At 40.9% G+C, this 17,976-nt stretch overlaps 1 protein-coding gene across 3 annotated transcripts in view; it reads right to left on the reverse strand.

Annotated features, from left to right (window-relative positions):
- OSTN (osteocrin) overlaps positions 1-17,976 on the reverse strand; it is a 168,108-nt gene that overhangs the window by 64,123 nt on the left and 86,009 nt on the right. For all 3 annotated transcript variants that reach the window (XM_068954413.1, XM_068954414.1, XM_068954412.1), the window contains one exon: positions 1,192-1,281. In XM_068954413.1, coding sequence (XP_068810514.1) covers positions 1,192-1,223 — 32 coding nt within the window. In that variant the 5' untranslated portion in view covers positions 1,224-1,281. The remainder of the gene's footprint in view (positions 1-1,191; positions 1,282-17,976) is intronic.

Here is a 17,976-nt window from a genome sequence, read left to right on the forward strand (position 1 = left end):
TTCTCTCTCTCTCTCTCTTTCTATCTCTCTCTGGGCAATCATTATGAAACACACATAAAGGTAACTGAAAACTAGCTAGCAGAAGAGGTATCTCTTGGTTGTGACATTTAGTTGTAAAGCAGAACAGTAAAAGCACATGTTTATGGAAACTATGTATCTTGTGTTGTCAAGTAAAGAAAGGAAACCTTGACCGGAGTTTGCTGTAAATAAAAAAAGATATAAATGGTACCATAATAGTAATTGCTCACATCACTAGATTTTTATCGACATTTCTTTAAGACATGTCTTAAGTCTAACAGTTGGTACTTGTACAGCACCAAGCGTACTTGGACGTTCTTAGTTGGCTTGAAGGCGAAAAATTCTTATATTTCCTATCCAGTCATGCATTCTGTCTTGCATATTTCATGTTTCAATCCCCTGTATCCATGTCCTACTGGAAAGTGAAGTTTCAATAGTGCCATTTCACCATTTTCTCTTATGCGATTGTAGCAAACATGAATCAAGAAACCACACTGTTTATCTGTAAAAGCAGGAGAGACAGGAATCAGCGTGGGGTAAGGGCTTCCAAGTTCAGAGGATTCAGTAGCAGCTAGACCCTCTGTGTTATTATCTCCTCATGGTCGTGTTTACTTCTTTTCTGAAACTACACCTGCACACCAAACTGAACAGATTCACATCCTCATGGTTGGAGAGAAGCACAGTTTTAACACTCTCGTGCACTCTTTTCTGGCTTGGCTTTGCTATTTGTAGTATCACTAAGGAAACCAAACTTGAGACTGGTAATCTTTATTCAACATGTGCCTTCCCTAGACGTGATCTCAGCTAACTTGTGTATCACTTAACTCTAGGCCATTCTTTCCAATACAGATACCCACGAAATCAAGCTGAACTGGAAGGTAAACAATGATAGCTGTGACTCTGATCATAGCTGTGACTGAGTAGATTTTTTACATCCAGTAAATAAAAAGCCTCAATGACCTCTAATGGCAGGCTGCCAAGCTTTTGGAACTACAATATATGTGATGCTAAGCAGAGTGTACTGTACGTTTACTATAAAGATAATGAATCACATCTAGCTCTCACTGGAAGATCTCACAGCACAGCACAAAGATCCCACTTTGCGACAGTGGGATGTCATTACCCTCATCTTACCCACGGGAATTGAAGGCAGATGGATATGATGTGACTTACCCATGATCATGCACTTCAGATGGAACAGCCATGCAGCATATGGTTCAGGGCTTCCAAGTCCCGGTCCAATGCTTTCTCCACTAAGCAAAACTGTCAATAAAACACCCTGGGTTAGATATGAACACAGCACAGATTCTCTGTCTTTCAGGCTACAAAATCAGGTACTATTCTACCCTTCTCTGGCAGTTGGCTCAAAGGGTTCACCAGCATCTTTCAATAAAAAAAAAATCATTGTGTCTGTACTTGATGATATTTGGTGTCTGTGGAAAGGCAGAGTTTTAGTTATGGAAAATGAAAAAAAAAAAAAAAAAGCTTTACTTTGATCTAAATTCCTCTAGGAATGACTTTGGACTGCTCTTCAGGCTACAAGCCAAGATGGGTATGGGATGAATTTCATATGGCTGTATCAATACAGCACCATTAGCTTCTCAGATCTTGACTTTTCATGCATTTATCTTCACAGTTCAGCTGTTCAGAGACGTGTAACCTAACAATTCTTCAGTTTAGGGTGTGTGACATCCCCCAATTTAGAGAAGGGAAACCAAAGATTCAGACTCAAGGCCAACCTCCCTGGTCACCAACACAACTTACATGTTTACTTACACTCTGGATGCAGTTTGAAGCCTAGCTGATTCATGCAAGCAGAGAAACACAAGGCAGGCAGGGCAAGAGCCTGGCTTATATTCAGATCAGCTCTGCACTGCCAGTATGGCTGCCACTGCATCTGGCTTAAACCATGTGATATAGCAAATCTGAACTTAGACTCAAAGAAGTACGTTTCATATGAGCAGAGAGAGACCAGAAGCACCAGTAACCTACCATGCACCACCTGAAACTGAGTGAGCCATCCATGTAAAGGCATGAACAGAGTGCTCAACATTCACATTAAGACAATTACCTTGGCTCTGATGACATGCAGTTCTTTGTTAAAGCACAGCAACGTAAGAGTTTTTCTGAATCCCAAGCAAATTTCCCATGGTCATAAAGGAAGCCCAAAGCACACCAGAGCACAGAACTTCCCAGAACCTCAACCATTAGGCCTGCCTTCCTCCTCTTCACTGGATGATGAAAAATAACATTCAGGTGCATCCTTTAGCAGATGATTAGTACTTTTCTAATTGCTCCAACATGGTAGATTTACAGTATCATTCATTTTAACAGCTAGTGAAAGTATTAAATGTGTACCAAGATAGATTAACAGAAGACTTGCATTAAAAATGCCTGGAAAGGATGCTGTCTAGAAATACACATGCAATGGGGACAAAAAGAAATTTCCAGCTGCAGATAGCTAATGCCATGGCTGCTCACTGCAGAGATTCTTCAGACTTTAGAGATACACTGCAAGCTAGGACTACATGGGACCTTGGTTTGGCAATTCCTATGCAAGATGAAACTTCTCTGCCATAGGTTCTTCCACTGTAGCAAAGTTCTTGCCTAACCTTTTCATAGGTAAATATAGAAGAGCTTGCACATAATGAACAGCTTCCCACAACCAGGAGTGGTTATTCTACCTTATAGTATAAAGCTGCTCTGCACAGGTAAGGAATTAATGGGAAGAAAAAAAATAGGCAGAGATTTCTGATAACATTTGGGTTCATCATGCTCATTCCGTAGCGTACACACATCTAAGAAGAGTTCAGACTGACAATCTCTATGTCAAGCACTAAGAGACCTGTGATTTATATACATGGTCATAAAGCGAGGAAAAAAAAAGTCAAATGCTTTCATCACAACACAGTTACGTGAGACCATGAATTGTTTGGTGCCAATATGGTCTTTAAATACTGTCACATCTGGCTCTTTATGCACATTCCTTAGTGTTTGCAGGAACTAAGCACCTAAAAGCTCCCACCGAGATCCAGCCCCACTGCACAGAGTGTGTCTGCCTTTTTCACGAGTTCATTCCCAGGTCAAAGGTGCATTTTAGACCACATTCTCGTAACCGTAAAATAGCCATCACTGTCGAATCTTCCAGTGATCTGAACCTGGAAGTTCCTGCAGAGCTTGCAGGAAGTAAAAAGAGTAACAGTAGCAATCCCAGCTGGTAAGGACAGCTACCATATCCAGCATCCATAGATACTGCTCTCCAGTCTGCTCTAGCCCAGCAAATGGGTGCACAGTATATTATGCCTGCCAATGCCGTTTGGTTTGAGTCAGTCTTCAGTCTTTGCTAGGGAGGACTAGCAATACGGACAAAATAACATTCTGCAGGTAGCATCTGACCATGCTTTAGTTAAAGTCTCAATCTTATTTTGACCATAAGCAACGGTGGAGGGTCTTGCAGGCAAGTTGCTACCATTAGCAGTGCACAGAGAGTGGGTGGCAGGATGGAGGGGCATTATTGTAAATTTCTATAGAATATATCTCTGTCTATATGGCTTTCTATGTGTCTAGATACAGCATAATTTAATCCCCAGCATGCCACACAGCTAGTGAATCCTGCGTTGCTGAGAAAGGGCCCATGAGAGTAGAAATGCAGTAACATTGGCTTTACAGAAAAGGGAAGAGTGACTTTAGTTCAACAGTAATACAAGGGAAAGGGGCTACTTGGACAAGTAGCTGTTCCACTTTGCACTGCATGCACACAGTAGCTAACTGCATGTGATCACATGGCTGCAAAGCAAAAGACAACACTCACATAAGCCTACTTCTGCTTTTGAAGTGTGCTCTAAATGTAGAGATCCTATACAAAGCAATATCTGTCCAGTTGGCACTTACTCTTTTAGGAATTCTGCCCAGGGAAACCCAGGTACAAATTATGCGATGCAGAGCCTGTAAAAACAAACTTCCATTTACTAAAGACGGAAGCTGATTTTCCTCTGTTTCTCTTGCCGTGGAGGACAGCTCCATCTGACTTCTCTCACACCTTGATCAACAGGCCTGGCTGCCACTTGCATGACTTGGCATGTACCTGCAACCAAATGAGTACATCTAATTTGTATCTTTCCATTCCTATCAAATAGGTATATACTCATTTTCATGATAGTGAGGTTGAATAAAAGTGCCTGGTTTCCTTGTGAGCTGCTGGCACTCTAACACTTTTGGGAGCAATTAAATATTTTGTAGAATTGGGCCAATGGCCAGGGCACTGATCTGGCACATGGAAAAGCAGTAAGTAGAGTATCTCCTTGGTACCGTAGCAACTTGAAAAACACAGTGAAAACAGTACAGATCCCTGCAGAATTCCTGAGGATGAACAGACGTACAGTCTTGAAATACTGAAAAAGTATTATAATGATGCTCCTGAATAGCAGAATAAATCCTCCTTCATGCAGACATGAATGTCAGGAAGCCAGATGTTGTCTACTGATATTGAAACTTTCTATAATCCCTTAAAATCTGTTGGATAACATACAGGGAACTGGTTGTACCAAAGCTTAAAGAAACAAGAACAGCGCAGACAGTTACACAGCTAAGTAACATTTGGAGAAATACTGATTGTATTTTCTGATTTATTTTTCATTATGCTTTTTGCACTTTTTAAAATGGGTGTATCCATTTACTTCTGTGGGTTGTGTGGTATAGACCCGATCCTGACACCTCAGCAGGCTTGATTCAAAGGCTGTTGAAGTTAAGAGAAAGAACTCCATTAACTTTGGCAAGCTTTGGCTCAAAGCCTCAGACTGATGTAAGACAAGAATACAGTGAATCACTTCTAGCTGAAGTCAAAGGAGAACCAAAGAGAATAGTTTGATATCTCTTCGATTGCATTCTCTAGGATTCAGATTTAAGAGACATTACCTTTGGCAGAAGACCAAAGTCTTGCAGCCTTTGTATTTATTTAAGATACTGCACAGACTTGCATAATATCAGGGCATTTTGGTGTTAATATCTGTCTTCTTTAATACTACCAAATATTCTAGAAATAATTTGTTCCTATACAATGTGGGTTTTCTTTTTCCCAGATAATTTTTTTTTATGTCTATGGAAGCCTTATGATAAAAAAGCATTCCTGGTTAGTACTGTGAACATCTCTCTGATAGCTGGGAAACCATTTAAGGACCCAGGCTCTGAAGAACTCTTCCCCCTCCCCACCCCGATCCTGCAGTACCAGTCTCTGATCCCCAGAATTTAGCAACAATCAGAAAAGGCTTTTTTATCAAGGAATCACATTCCTCAGTTAAAAAATAAAATCTATTAACTTTAATTTCTTATGGAAAAAACCTTGTAAAACTAAAGATGCATTTATTAATACTGATATAGTATCAGATTAGATTTTTTTGCATTGCAGATGTACAAGAAAATACCTGACCGCTATAAGAAAGAACATGTTAAGTTCATATAGCTCAATCTTACTCTTTATGAAACAGAAAAGCTTCAAATTTTTTTTTGTGGGAAAGCTATTATGCACCCTCCAAAGATGCTGTCCTTTCCTTCATTCACATACTAGAGTTTGCGTCAAGATAGCCATGGCTTTGTAAGGTAATAACAAGATACAAAGGCAGCTGAGTGTCTTGAAAGAGAAGCTTTGATGCAGGAAATTTGAAATCTATATGCACTCCAGCGAATTCACCACAATGACTGCAAAGCAGAAACTATAAACTAACTCTTGGAGACAAAAGATGTAATCAAGGTTAAAAATATACTCAGCACAGCGGTGCTTATAGTCAGAACCAAAGCAACCATAGATTGTACAAGACCCTGCTGAGTCTTCCTGATTTATAATCTTTTCATGTTGTCTCTACCTAATCATGAGTCCAACTTTAATTATTTTCTGGATGAATCAGATGTCGTAGCAATGATGAATACAGTCTACCAAGAATTCTCACCTAAGAAAATCTCTGATTTTTATTTCACGTTTAGGGTGCGGACACATTCAATTAGAAGTAGAACAGAGAAGTAGAACAGAACCATCATCCAAAACTTGTACTGAAGCTCTGGGAGTTCATAGACTGCCAATTGTGGTGGCTAAAATTGCATTTGCGTTTTCTGTTTGCATTTCACTATTTTCACAAATTATTGTTGCAAACAATGGATATTACCCCAAATTCAGGATATTAATAATGTCAAGCTGTGAAGAACTTTGTAGTCCAGGGTTCTTAATTCTGTGGTGGCTCCCAGTGATTGAAAAGGGAAGTCTCAAATAAATGTAAAAATCTAATGATGGTAAATACCAATGATTGGTTCTGTTTACAAGAAGAAAATACAATATTACAATACACAAGGCAATTCATGTATTAATTGTTCTACGGTAATGGTAAGAGAACATATTTGAGGGCATGGCCTCATTGTGCTCATCACTTCATAGAAACCAGGAAGCTAAGGCTAGAGCCAAGGGCCAGAAGGATCGCCATGAGGTCATCTAGTCCACCTTGCCTAAAGCCAAGGTCAGCAATACCATCTGGACAAACATCTCCAAGGCTGGAGATCCCAGACTCTTTTTGGTCAGTCGATACCTGGGCTTTGCTGGCCTTGCTGTAATAAATCTTTTCTGGGAATTGCAGTTAGATACAAGACAGCTATTTCTGCATCCCTGCTTGTTCTTTGCTGTTTCACATTAGCATGTGTTGTTTCAACTCAGGTTCCACTGATGATCCACTCCAACCTCTCCAGACCCTCTTCTCCAGAGGCTAACAAAAGAGGATGGAGATCTCTACTTTATGGGAACTGGATCATTGAAAGACCAAGTGATAAACCCGAAAGCACACATGGTATCTATAGTGAAGCTAGAAAAAGTGACTGAAACCAGGTGTTGTCAGGTACATACTGAAAAACTGAAGTTGTGTTCTCTGCAGAAGAGCTTCTGATCATAAACCAGTCATCTAAGAGGAACATAAATGCCACACACTGTTCACAGGTCTGGTCCAGTCATAAACACATTTGTCTGATCACCATTGCTCTCAGACCTGGATTTTCTTCACTGCAAGTCATTAACACCTCATAACAATTACCCAAATTGACACCACGGAAAATGTTGCTTGCGACTGCTCTGAATAGCTATCTTGCTTTTTTTTTTTTTTTTTTTTAATATCCTTTATCTGGTGGCTTTTGCCTTAGACTCAGCAGTTTGAAAAATACAGTCAAGAGAGTAAAATAGTTTCTCCTAAGATATCAAACAAAATACTTTTTAAATTTAAAAAACAGTGACGTTTTAAGCAAAATAGCTGAAAAAAATCTTTCATCTGTTCTTGTGAGAGATAAAAATTGTAGTGACAGTTGGCCATTCATTTTATCTGGTATCAAAAAAGATTTTAAACATTTGATCAATTCCCAAGAAAACATCTAATGTTAAAAGATGGATAGGACTTAGAGAAAAAATCATAGTTGCCCTTTAAAAGCAGCCTGAACATGAGACACTCACTTTGCAAACCGAAACAAAATATGAGATTACCTGCTGTGCTAGTTCTCCCTGCAGCTATATTTTTGGGCAATAAATGTATTCTTTCTTATTCAGAAATCAATAGAACAGTCTATACAGGTAGAAAAACTACTACTTAGCTAGATATAAAGTAAGGGATTGATGGATAAAATACATACAACTTTCTGACAAAACCTTCAGAAAAGTGGAGAAGTGAGAAGGGACAGGACAGAGTTTCTGCTTCATTGATTCCTATATGAAACAGCAATGATAACAGTGGTAAGGGTATAAATAACAGGAGAGTAACTTTGAAACAGGTCTCAGTTTCTGCAGAAATGCCTGCTCAAGGAATAGGAAGTGGCTGGTACATATCCTTTTACGCCTTCATGGGAAGAAAGCCAGGACAAGGTTTCCTTCTGGCCTTCCACTAACACTGCACTCTTTCCCATCAGCATGGAAGAAAGCTGTGGGGATCCAACACACTGACCCTGCTGCATCCATGGATCTTTGGGAGTGCAGAGGCACCCCTACCTCAGACCACCAGTGTTTCCACACCAGCAGGAATGTGCTAGAAAAGACCACTACTAACAGGTACACTGAGAGCATAACAGCACGTGCAATTCTTACTACATTCGTCTTTTGTACAGCAAAAGCAGATAAAGCAGATAGATAGAAGGAGATTACTGTTCCCAACAGAAAGAGGCTAAGTTTAAGCACAAAGAACAGCTTCACATGATGGAGAGTAACATGGAGTTTCCCAAACTAGTGATAACTGAGCAGTCCCTGGAACCAGATCCAGCCAAGCCACCGTCTCAAAGTGTGGTCCCTGAACCCCTTGCTCACAAAACAGACTTCTAAGTTTGGGCTGAACATCACAAGTGTGGGACTAGTTAACTAGTCATGGACCAGCTCAAGCCAGCACTAGCTCCAGGTCCCTGTCCTGAGCTCTAATACAGAGTGTAGAAATGCCCAAACTGAGGAAAAGGTCTCATGAATGCAGTAAAGGAAATCTGAGCCAAGAGCTGAATCCTATGGAGCTGTAGCCAAATGGAGTCAGAGGGGATCACACAGCACTGAGCATCGATGGATCTCACAATGCTGTGCAAATATCCATTAACCCTCATACTGCTGAGCTACTGAGACTTACAGATACTCATGCCCTATAAAATTCAGGGTTTAGGAACCTGGCAGAGGTCACACAGAATGAAGCACTGGCAGGGCTCAAGAAGGAAAACAGCAGTTCAGATCTACGCTAACCAAACACACCAAGACATTTTGCCTTTTGTCATTATATCATAGTGCAACCCAGCTTCCTGCCAGCCTGGAAAAGAAGCAAGAGAGGTTTCCAATGTCTGCACTGTCTTGAGACAAATGAACAGGAAGGGCTGGAAGAAGCAGTCTGCACCAGGTAGTGGGCAGGTGTAATTTAATGGGAAGTACGATCACTCATTATAGAGAGGGCCTGAGTATACTCCTTCCCCAGGAGAGGCCAAGAACTGCCTCCAGACATTTCAGGAACAGTTAACAGAATTTCTGTTTCCATTTCCTTACTTTTCTTTTTCTGATTTATTTTTTTTTAAACTATAAACTTTTGGGGCAAGGAACAAATTAGGCATAGCTGATTAATTCAGTTTATCAGGAAAAAGAAAAAACAATGAATAAGATAGCCCCATGCAACAGCTCATTTATATCCTAGGCAAAATGATACTATGAACTAAGGAATCACTAACCAGTAATTTAGAACAAAATACATCACAGACAGATCGTAATGATTGCCTAACCAGGTGTTGAAGCAGCAGAAAAAGAGGGCTGTAGTGATTAAACTTATAAGAACTCCTCATGTATGGAAGGCTGGAAATGTGCAGTTAGGGGAAAATGCCCCAAAACATACCTTTGGTCCCACATTAAATTAAACTGATTTCAATAGAGTTGCCATTTTTCCTTTTACTGAGGCTATCATTGGAAACACTTGTGGATTGAATGGGAACTGACTAGTCAAATTTTGGAACCAAATTGATTTGAGGGAAATAGACCACAGGGATGGCAAAGAGTCAGTAACGCTTAAGGGAACTAAGGAAGAAGAGTTTATTTCAGTAATACAGGTTAGGAATGTTAATATAGATATATATCTCCAAAATAATATATATAATGATTTTTCATGTTGACAGCATCTGTTTAAAGATGATTTCTAAGGCTGTTAGCCAAAGGTTTGGAGAAGTGTTATTTGGCTCTCTAAGTCACTATTATGGAAACAAACCACATTCTTCTGGGTTATTTAGTGTACATGACAGCACAGATGTGATTTTTGCAAGACTGGCCCTGTCTTTCTAATTAACTGTACACTCTCCAAGGCCTAGCTGACATCTGCCAGTACCGGTTGTCCTTCATTTTGGTCAGATCCCTCCTAGAGCTGCTGATGATAAGCAGCAAATTCTCATCTTGCTATTCTCCTCTCAAAGTGTTTCTTTCCTCTGCCTTTCACAAAGAGTATAGGGGAAAAAGTAAAGCATTCAACTGCCTTAATCTTGCTGGTCTAGTGAAGTTTTCCATCATTCTTGAGCAACAGCAGATCTAATTAGCAATGCAATGCCAGTCATCTGCTGTGACAGCAAACCTTTCCAAAGAACATTTTCCAAGACTGACTTTTCCATTTGGCTCTTGATCATGGCTCTTCATCTTTGCCATGAATTTGTTTTTTGACTTAAATTAAATGAAATGTGAAACACACTACCTCCTAAGGAAGTAAAATCATTTTACATGTAACACAAAGTATAGTTGCAAAGCGGAAGTGTCCGTATGCATGTATATGTGCATATGTGTGTGTGCTTGAACACATGTGCACCATTTTTCTCTGTCATATAGGAGCAGGTACATTCAGCAAGGAGCTCTGTGTCAGAGACCCTGCACTGTAAGAAGCAAAGAGAAATATCCAAACCATCAAAACACCATGGTTCTGTAGCAGAGGAACCTGTATTTTACTCTTGCTTCCCTTTGAAGTTGTAGGTATTATTTCTGCATGCACATGCATGCAGAAGCAAAGGTAGCTTTTGGAGCCTGAGTAGCAACTTTGGGAAGAAGGTCATAAAGGAATGTCCTTCCTTTCTTCAGGGTGTGAGTGACTGGCAATCTGGGAACTCTGAAATGTATTCTTGTTATCTAGATACAGTTAGGAAAGGATAACAAACCAGAACTTAGAGCACAAAGGTAAATATTTTTTTTTTGCGTTAGCACTAGTAAAGAGAGCAGGAATTGCCAGATCTGGTCAGCTCAATGGCTGTTTCAACCATGACTAGCAGGCTGCATCAGGGGCCTCCGTTGTGGAAAGTCATTCATTAACCATCCCATGGATGTTTCCTTCTGTTAGTCAGAGGAAAGCCTGAAGAACAAGAGTTCATTCCCTTTCTGTTTTTCATTTTCTATTTGTGGTTAGCCTTGAAGAACTAATAAACATTTAGTGTGTCTACCACATAATTCTATGTTTGCCTGCATGTATAGTTGCTGTAGGGAGGCAAACACTATCATTCACAACAGCAGACATTAAATCAAATAGGTAGTCCTTTGTCTCCACTAAATAAATTAGTTTTCCCTCCAGTGAGAGTTTTCAACCCCCAATAAATTAGAGAGCAATCATATAAACCTGAAAATAGAACAGAAAAATACCCATTTGCTACAATACATGTAGGTGTTTATATATGCAGATTCAATACAGAGCAAAAATCTTGCCAGAATTCATTCGTTCTAGAAGTTTTCCTGTTTTGAAGACATGCTCAAAAGCCTCTCATACTGCAATGAGTCCAGTTTTGCAGCAGAAGGCTCCTGGCATTAAACCAAACTAATTTCGATCACTTCACATGCATTGATACTCATATCCTCTTAAATTAATAAGATGCTGGTATTTTAAAATACCGTGCAAGTTTAATGCCAGCCCATAGGCTGCCATTTGAATGATCTGTGTTCAAACCCATTAGCGACCAAAAGCCCAGGACCACATCTCCCCTGGCTTAATACCCTTTCTCATTTCCAGAACTTCTCCTCCATCACTCATGAGCGTAAATAATACACGACAGCTCACATTAAGCTGCCTTTGTATGACAATCCTGAGACCATTTGTCAAACAGCTGTAAGTCCTTTTGTTCAGTAGGTTCTTAATGAGTTTTAGGAAGGGCTTTATGACCTCTCAGAATCAATCTGAAGCCTTACAATAAAACACCCCTTGATTAACTGCTTTTCAAATAGATGCTTTTGCCTTTTTGTTTAGGAAAACATAGGGTTATGTTGATTGTCTAAACAGTTGTCACAAACAGAGAGAAGCATATATAAACACTTCTACAAAGTGGTCCACCAGCTGGGCTTCCTGAAAGGAGCATCACACATATCATATAGCTGAGTAGGAAACTAAAGCATGAACAAGAGCAGACCCAGCATATGAGCTCAGGAAGTGATGCAACTCAGCCAAGATTTTGCTGTTATCTGCAGTTACTAGGGAAGATGTGCTGCATACTTATGGGTTACAGAATATCCCGAGGTTCTGAAATGTGCTATGCTGGGAGACAGCTTGGCACACAACACTAGTAACGGGATACAGAACATTTTGTTCTAGAGTTCTGGTTTGTGTCTATCCCATCTCATTAGGGACCTTGGGTGAAATTACTGCCTTGCTGACGTCAATGGCAAAATTCCCGCTATTGTTAGCCCCAGCCAGGATTCCCCAACAATGCTTTTGCCACATGAGAAATACTTAATAACCATGCAGGTGGGTCTCCCTCTCATTTGCAGCAGACAGACAATTTGCAGAGGACATTATCACACCTGGCATGACTTGACGCTTTGCTGGTTGCCACAGGTGAGAGAGACTAAGGTGTGAGGCTAACTTATGTGATGACACATCAGAGGGAGCAGACACTGGTAAAGCATGAAAAAAAATGTACTCTTCCTGTTATTCTGGGGATGGCAGTCTCTAGAGCTGGTTAGGGCAGAAATCTGAACAAAATCTAGGGCCTCCTGAAAGATAATCAGACCAAAGGCAGATTGGCTGAATAAACATTGAATGGACTTCAGAGTTTGAAGCACATGTGACTAAGCACATAGGAAGGACTTTGTTAAAAAAAACTCCAGTATTCTCTGTGTTTTATGCATAGGGAAAAACTGGCGTCCAGACAGCACCCTGATAAACTCGCATCTTCAGCGGTACTCCTCTAGAATAAATGCCCACCCTCTAAAGCACCTTGCCTAAGTGCATACCTGCCTTCCTCTGACTTGGGGCACTCCTGCAGCCAGCAAGGACACAGGTGCCAAAGTAACAAACCTGCACGGTCCTGTGCTGTGCAGTGCAGTGCTGCTGTTTTTCCTTGGTCTTACGGGAAAGATCAAGTAAAAAATGCTTGATTCCTGGCCAGATGAGAAGTACTGAACCTGAATACCCATGCTTTAAACTTCTTTAAGTCTTTTACTCTCGGCTTATTTAAAGAGCCCTGACTAGACCTGGTTCCTCTGCTTTCTGTAGTAAGCAACTACAGCAGTGTTGCTACTTAGAGCCCAGAGTTGAGATGTCTGAGGTAAGACAGTTTCTGCTACCACCAGAACCAGTAGCAGAAGTATGTCAGCAGAGGTGCATCAGCATTTAATTGCCCAGACAAAGCATTGTGGTAGTGTGGCCATATTGCTTTCAGAATTAGGTTGTTATCTCTGCACGTTGCAGGGCGCATGCTAGTTTAGGTGGCTGAAGACACTAATCAGGTGTTTCTGTTCTGTGTGACATGATGGGGTGTAGATGTCTTCCTTCTGAAAATGAAAATGAGACTGAAAACCCTAAACTACTCAAGCAATTTTGAGTACAACTCTGTTATACCTCAGTGTCCCCTGCTGTAACATTAACAACATTTGTTCACCTCTGTAGTCTTCAAATCCAAGGTATAGAACAAAAGAACAACAAGAATGTTAACATCTATTTGTAACACTCAAGAAGACCTGGAGTAAGAGGTCACTATACAGCAAGTGTTATATTCACTATAACAACCTGAATATAATTGTAGCAACATAAGGCAATAGCTGAAAACAGTATGGCACGTTCATCAACTAAGCATTTAATAAAGCATCTGCACACAGTCCAAATGCTCATACTCAGTCATTCATTGCAGTTGGATGGAGGCAAAGCCTTAAATACCATGTTAGATCAGAAGGACTACAGGTGCCTAACTTGTTGGGAAAGCACTATGCTTTGTGTTAATGCAACTGATACAAGTAACACACATTACAATGGACTATTGCCACACGCAGGAAATGCCAATAGTTATTCCCAGATGTAACTACTATTCCATTCTGGAGCAGGCTGTCTAGCAGTGAAGCAGGAGAGCAAAGAATAGGTCTGGATGTTTAATAAGTTCCCCACTGAATGTACATACAAGGTAAAATATCTGAATTGTCTTTCGCAGTGTTAAAGCAGCAGTGTCTTGCCCACAGCTCTAATGCTGACTGCTTTGCTGTCTTCATGCACATGGATGCATGTCTCTACCTCACTTTCCCTCATTAGAGGTAGCTAATAATGATACAGTTTGTTATAGACAATCACCATGCATATACTAAGTTACTGTTTGATTTCCATGCATGATTTAATACTGACTATGCATAAATACTACATCTGAAGTCAGTGTGCAAAATAAGCATGTGTGTTTACATTGCATGTGATTATTCATTACCTGGAATTTTGTTTTAACATTTATATTGATATAAAATGAGGGCAAGTCAAGCACATAATTTGGGAAAGGATGCAAAATTCCGGTAAAGTTTGATCCATGTTTTACATAACTAGAAAAAATAATACATATTAAATATAAGGCAAAATGAGTATATTTTTTTCTTCAGCAGATAGTTACAAAACAATGATTCAGATCATTGTTCATTCAGAGGACTGAATATCAATCACACTGCACACAATTTAATCCTGTGTTTATCCTAGACAGCTCTCAGTGGACAGCTGAGCAATGAAAATAGCACAGGATTCTCCCTCTGCCTCTTTCACACATGCACACTCTTTACCGGAGAAATGTATAGCAAATTTCACTCCCTGGATTTCTACTTTCAGTTATAGTCTGAGATCACTTTAGAAAAATATACAGAGGAACTAAACTCTAGACTTAGTGGGCTGTTTCTGGAATATTTCTTTCCTGACAGCTTCCTGTGAAGTAATTGAAAAGCCAGGATAACTGTGTCTTGCATTGTCACACTAGGATGTGCTGGATTTTAAGTATTACTGCACATGGCCCCTTCAGCGGGGGGATGGTGAATTCTGGGTTTGGACTCTGATGGGCAAATGAACCTGAACTCCACATCAACCTCCTTGCCCGTAGCAAAGTCCCTACAACCTCTATGGGATACACTGCTCCTGGAGTCCTGGTGCTCAAGGCAACCTGATTCCCAAATGATATCAACTGGAAATATGTCCAGTACTCTGCTGCCACTGAAGAGTAAGAATCAAAAGGAACACAGAAACAGGAATCAGCAGCAGCTGGATGGAGAGGGAGGAGTCTGACCTTCCTACAGATAGTTCTCAGGCTAAACAGATGTCTTACACCACTGCAGCTCTGGCACTCTCAGAGAGCCCTAGTGATGTGTTAAAAAGTAGCCAAAAGGTAATAATAATAATAAAAAACAGGCAAAAATTAATATAATAAGCCTACTTGATAGACAGCATGGGGAAGTGAGACCAGCAGGAAACACAGCCTGTATCGATGACACTTCCAGTTTGCAAATACATTTATTCTGCCCTACTGGATTAAACTATTACATTTTATTGCATTATAACAAGAATGTTTCATTTTACCAAAATTGCTACTGAGTTCAGTAACACTCACATGTGGTATTGCAGTCATTTCTGTTAATATTTAATGACCCAGGATCACACAGACTGCTTCCAGGAAACATGTGTTTCTGCCTTTCTAACTGTCCACAAATTAAAATTGGGTCTCAGGATAAAGAAATCCGATCTGTGGAGAAATTCAGATCCGGATCCGGATTCAGGTCCAAACATTACATCTGGTTAAAAAAAAATACACCATAACATACACATCTGCACACCCACACAATTCTGCAGTAGCGACTAGAGTACTCGATAATCCTGTTGGAAAATATACACACTTCCTATTCATTTCTTTCTTTATTCACAACATTTTCAAAGAGAAGGTGATGTTTGTTATTGGGGAAAAGGGAAAAAGGTAAGGGAGAATTTAGACATAGTATAGAAAGGACTCCCCCTCTGTGCGTTACAGTAGCGATACAAGGTTGTGCCTATGAACATGTTTCTTTCTGCAGGACTGCCAGGCTGGATCACTCCTCCTAAAGCCACCTAAGAAAACACAACGTGCATCCTGAAACCCACTCACTCCTGAAAACAACCTCAGAAAGGCAATGGCTTAGTGGCTCAGTGCAGGACATGCACATGCAGTACCACAAGGTGGGGCTCTCATTGCACTAATGACAGAGAAGCCCCAAGGAGAGCCAGAAGCACTTCACAAGGCACAGGCAAAAGAAGACAAAAGAAGATGACATAACAGCACCAAGGCTCATGTCGTACATATGCAGGTAGACTACCCTGAGTACCTTCAAAACTGCCTGAACGTGCAAAGAGGGAACAACAGTTGCTTTCTGAATGCTAATTTAGTAGTCACACTGACCCAAGAAGTAGGAATCCTAGCCAAGTTCCCTCCTGTGCCTGTAGGATTCATCCCCTCCCCGTTTCAGAGACACATCTTTGCCATCAGAGTCAGAGTTGCAGTTAGGGGACTGGAACACCCCAGTTTTGCTGCTAAAGTTATAACAGGAATGCAAGATTCACCTAAGAGAGGTAGATGGGAGCTGACTATTGATGCTGAGACCTTCTAGTTCAGATCCTTACAAGACATGGGGAAGCTGAGCAGCTGCCCGCAGATAGAAGTGTCTGAGGTGTGTGCTCTAGTCAGTGAGCCACAGTATAAAATGCAAAATGCACCTTGTCTGGAAACATTTTGAAATAAAAATGTGTCGTCTCACTTTAGAAAAAGAAGGGCACAGCCACCAATTTCAGGGTAGTGATCCCTGGGAGACAGAACCCATGGCTGAATAATGGAGAAAAATGGGACTTAAGACTTGATCAGCAAAAGGGAATTACGGGCCTTGCATGTCCTAAGCCCTACATCTATGCATGTCAGTGAAGGCAGTCACACCTAAGAGCTGCTTTTCACATATGGAAGGCAGTAGGATATACAGTGCTTTTCTTTGTTTAGAAGGACCTCAGCTTAGAAAGGACTGACGGAGAATAGAAGAATATGGAAAGGGGTAGAAACTTGGGCAAAATAGAAGGATATGTGAAGAGGGAAGATAAAAAACGGTAAATACAGAAGGTTACAGAGATGCATGCTTTGGGTGTCACCCAGGGCTTGCGCACAGAACGCTTCTTCTGGGTTATCCTACAAAAAAGAAAAAGTGTGAAGAAAATGAACAGTAAATAGATCACCAAGACTGGAGATGTCTCTTGTCTATTAAACAGGTTCCAGTGAACAGCTTCTGTGGCAGAGACAGAGCTTGTACAGCAGCCACTTAGACACCCTCTGAAGTCTGCTGTGGATAGCACCAAGCTCTCCATGCTTTCTTCTATGTGCACTGCTGGCTCTTTGCTTGACAATTGCTCACGTTCAAGTTATCCACACGGCAGGAAAAGTGGAGCTCAGACCAATTGCTACCAGGCTGGGCTGTGGTGCACCCAGCTCAGCATATACTCCTACTCCTCTGGCCTGCAGGAGCAAGTATAGGCCTTTCAAAGAGCTCTCAGCTTAAGTGTGTTGCAGGTACACAATGTAGCTGTTAGGAGAGGGAGTTGGGCTTGTGCTTTCTGACCACACAGACATCTAGCTTTGAGAGGGTGAAACGTTTGTTGAAGAAAGTCACAAAATCCAAAATGAAAGCTTTGGCTCAAGAAGAGCGAACAAGACTTCACAAGCACTTGAACTACATGATGCGGCCAGAATGAGCAGTGGGCCAGGGTAAGGTCAGGGGTTTGCTTCACCTAAAAGTTTTTTGCTTTCTTCGGCTCTTCGTTAGCCTAAGCAGCAGGGAAGCTTTCATTCTTCCAGGACCTAAAACAGCCTTCTTACTGAAGTGATGCTGAGGAACTGGCTGTACCCTCCAGGAGAGAAGACAAGCCCTGCAACATCTTCCTACATGCTGTAATTCTACACTGCTAATTAGACTGGAGAAGCTATCCTTAGTGATCCCAGAGTTGTCCGTAGGTGTATGTACTCACCTCAAAGAACAGCCATAAGAGAAAAGACCCAGTGTGAGTGGGGATGGAGCAAAAGGAGATAGAGACTGAAAGTCCTGCAAGAAGCTGTGAGAGAAGCTTCAGCTTCAGCAGAGGAGTTACAGTATTTTCTCTTGCACTGAAGCTGAGCCAGTAGGTGCCTCCCAAGGAATAAGCAGAGGACTGTTCAGGGTGCTCTTTTTCTCTTGGCAGAAGA

The sequence above is a fragment of the Struthio camelus genome, chromosome 9 (assembly GCF_040807025.1).
Source record: "Struthio camelus isolate bStrCam1 chromosome 9, bStrCam1.hap1, whole genome shotgun sequence".
NCBI classification, from domain to species: domain Eukaryota; kingdom Metazoa; phylum Chordata; class Aves; order Struthioniformes; family Struthionidae; genus Struthio; species Struthio camelus.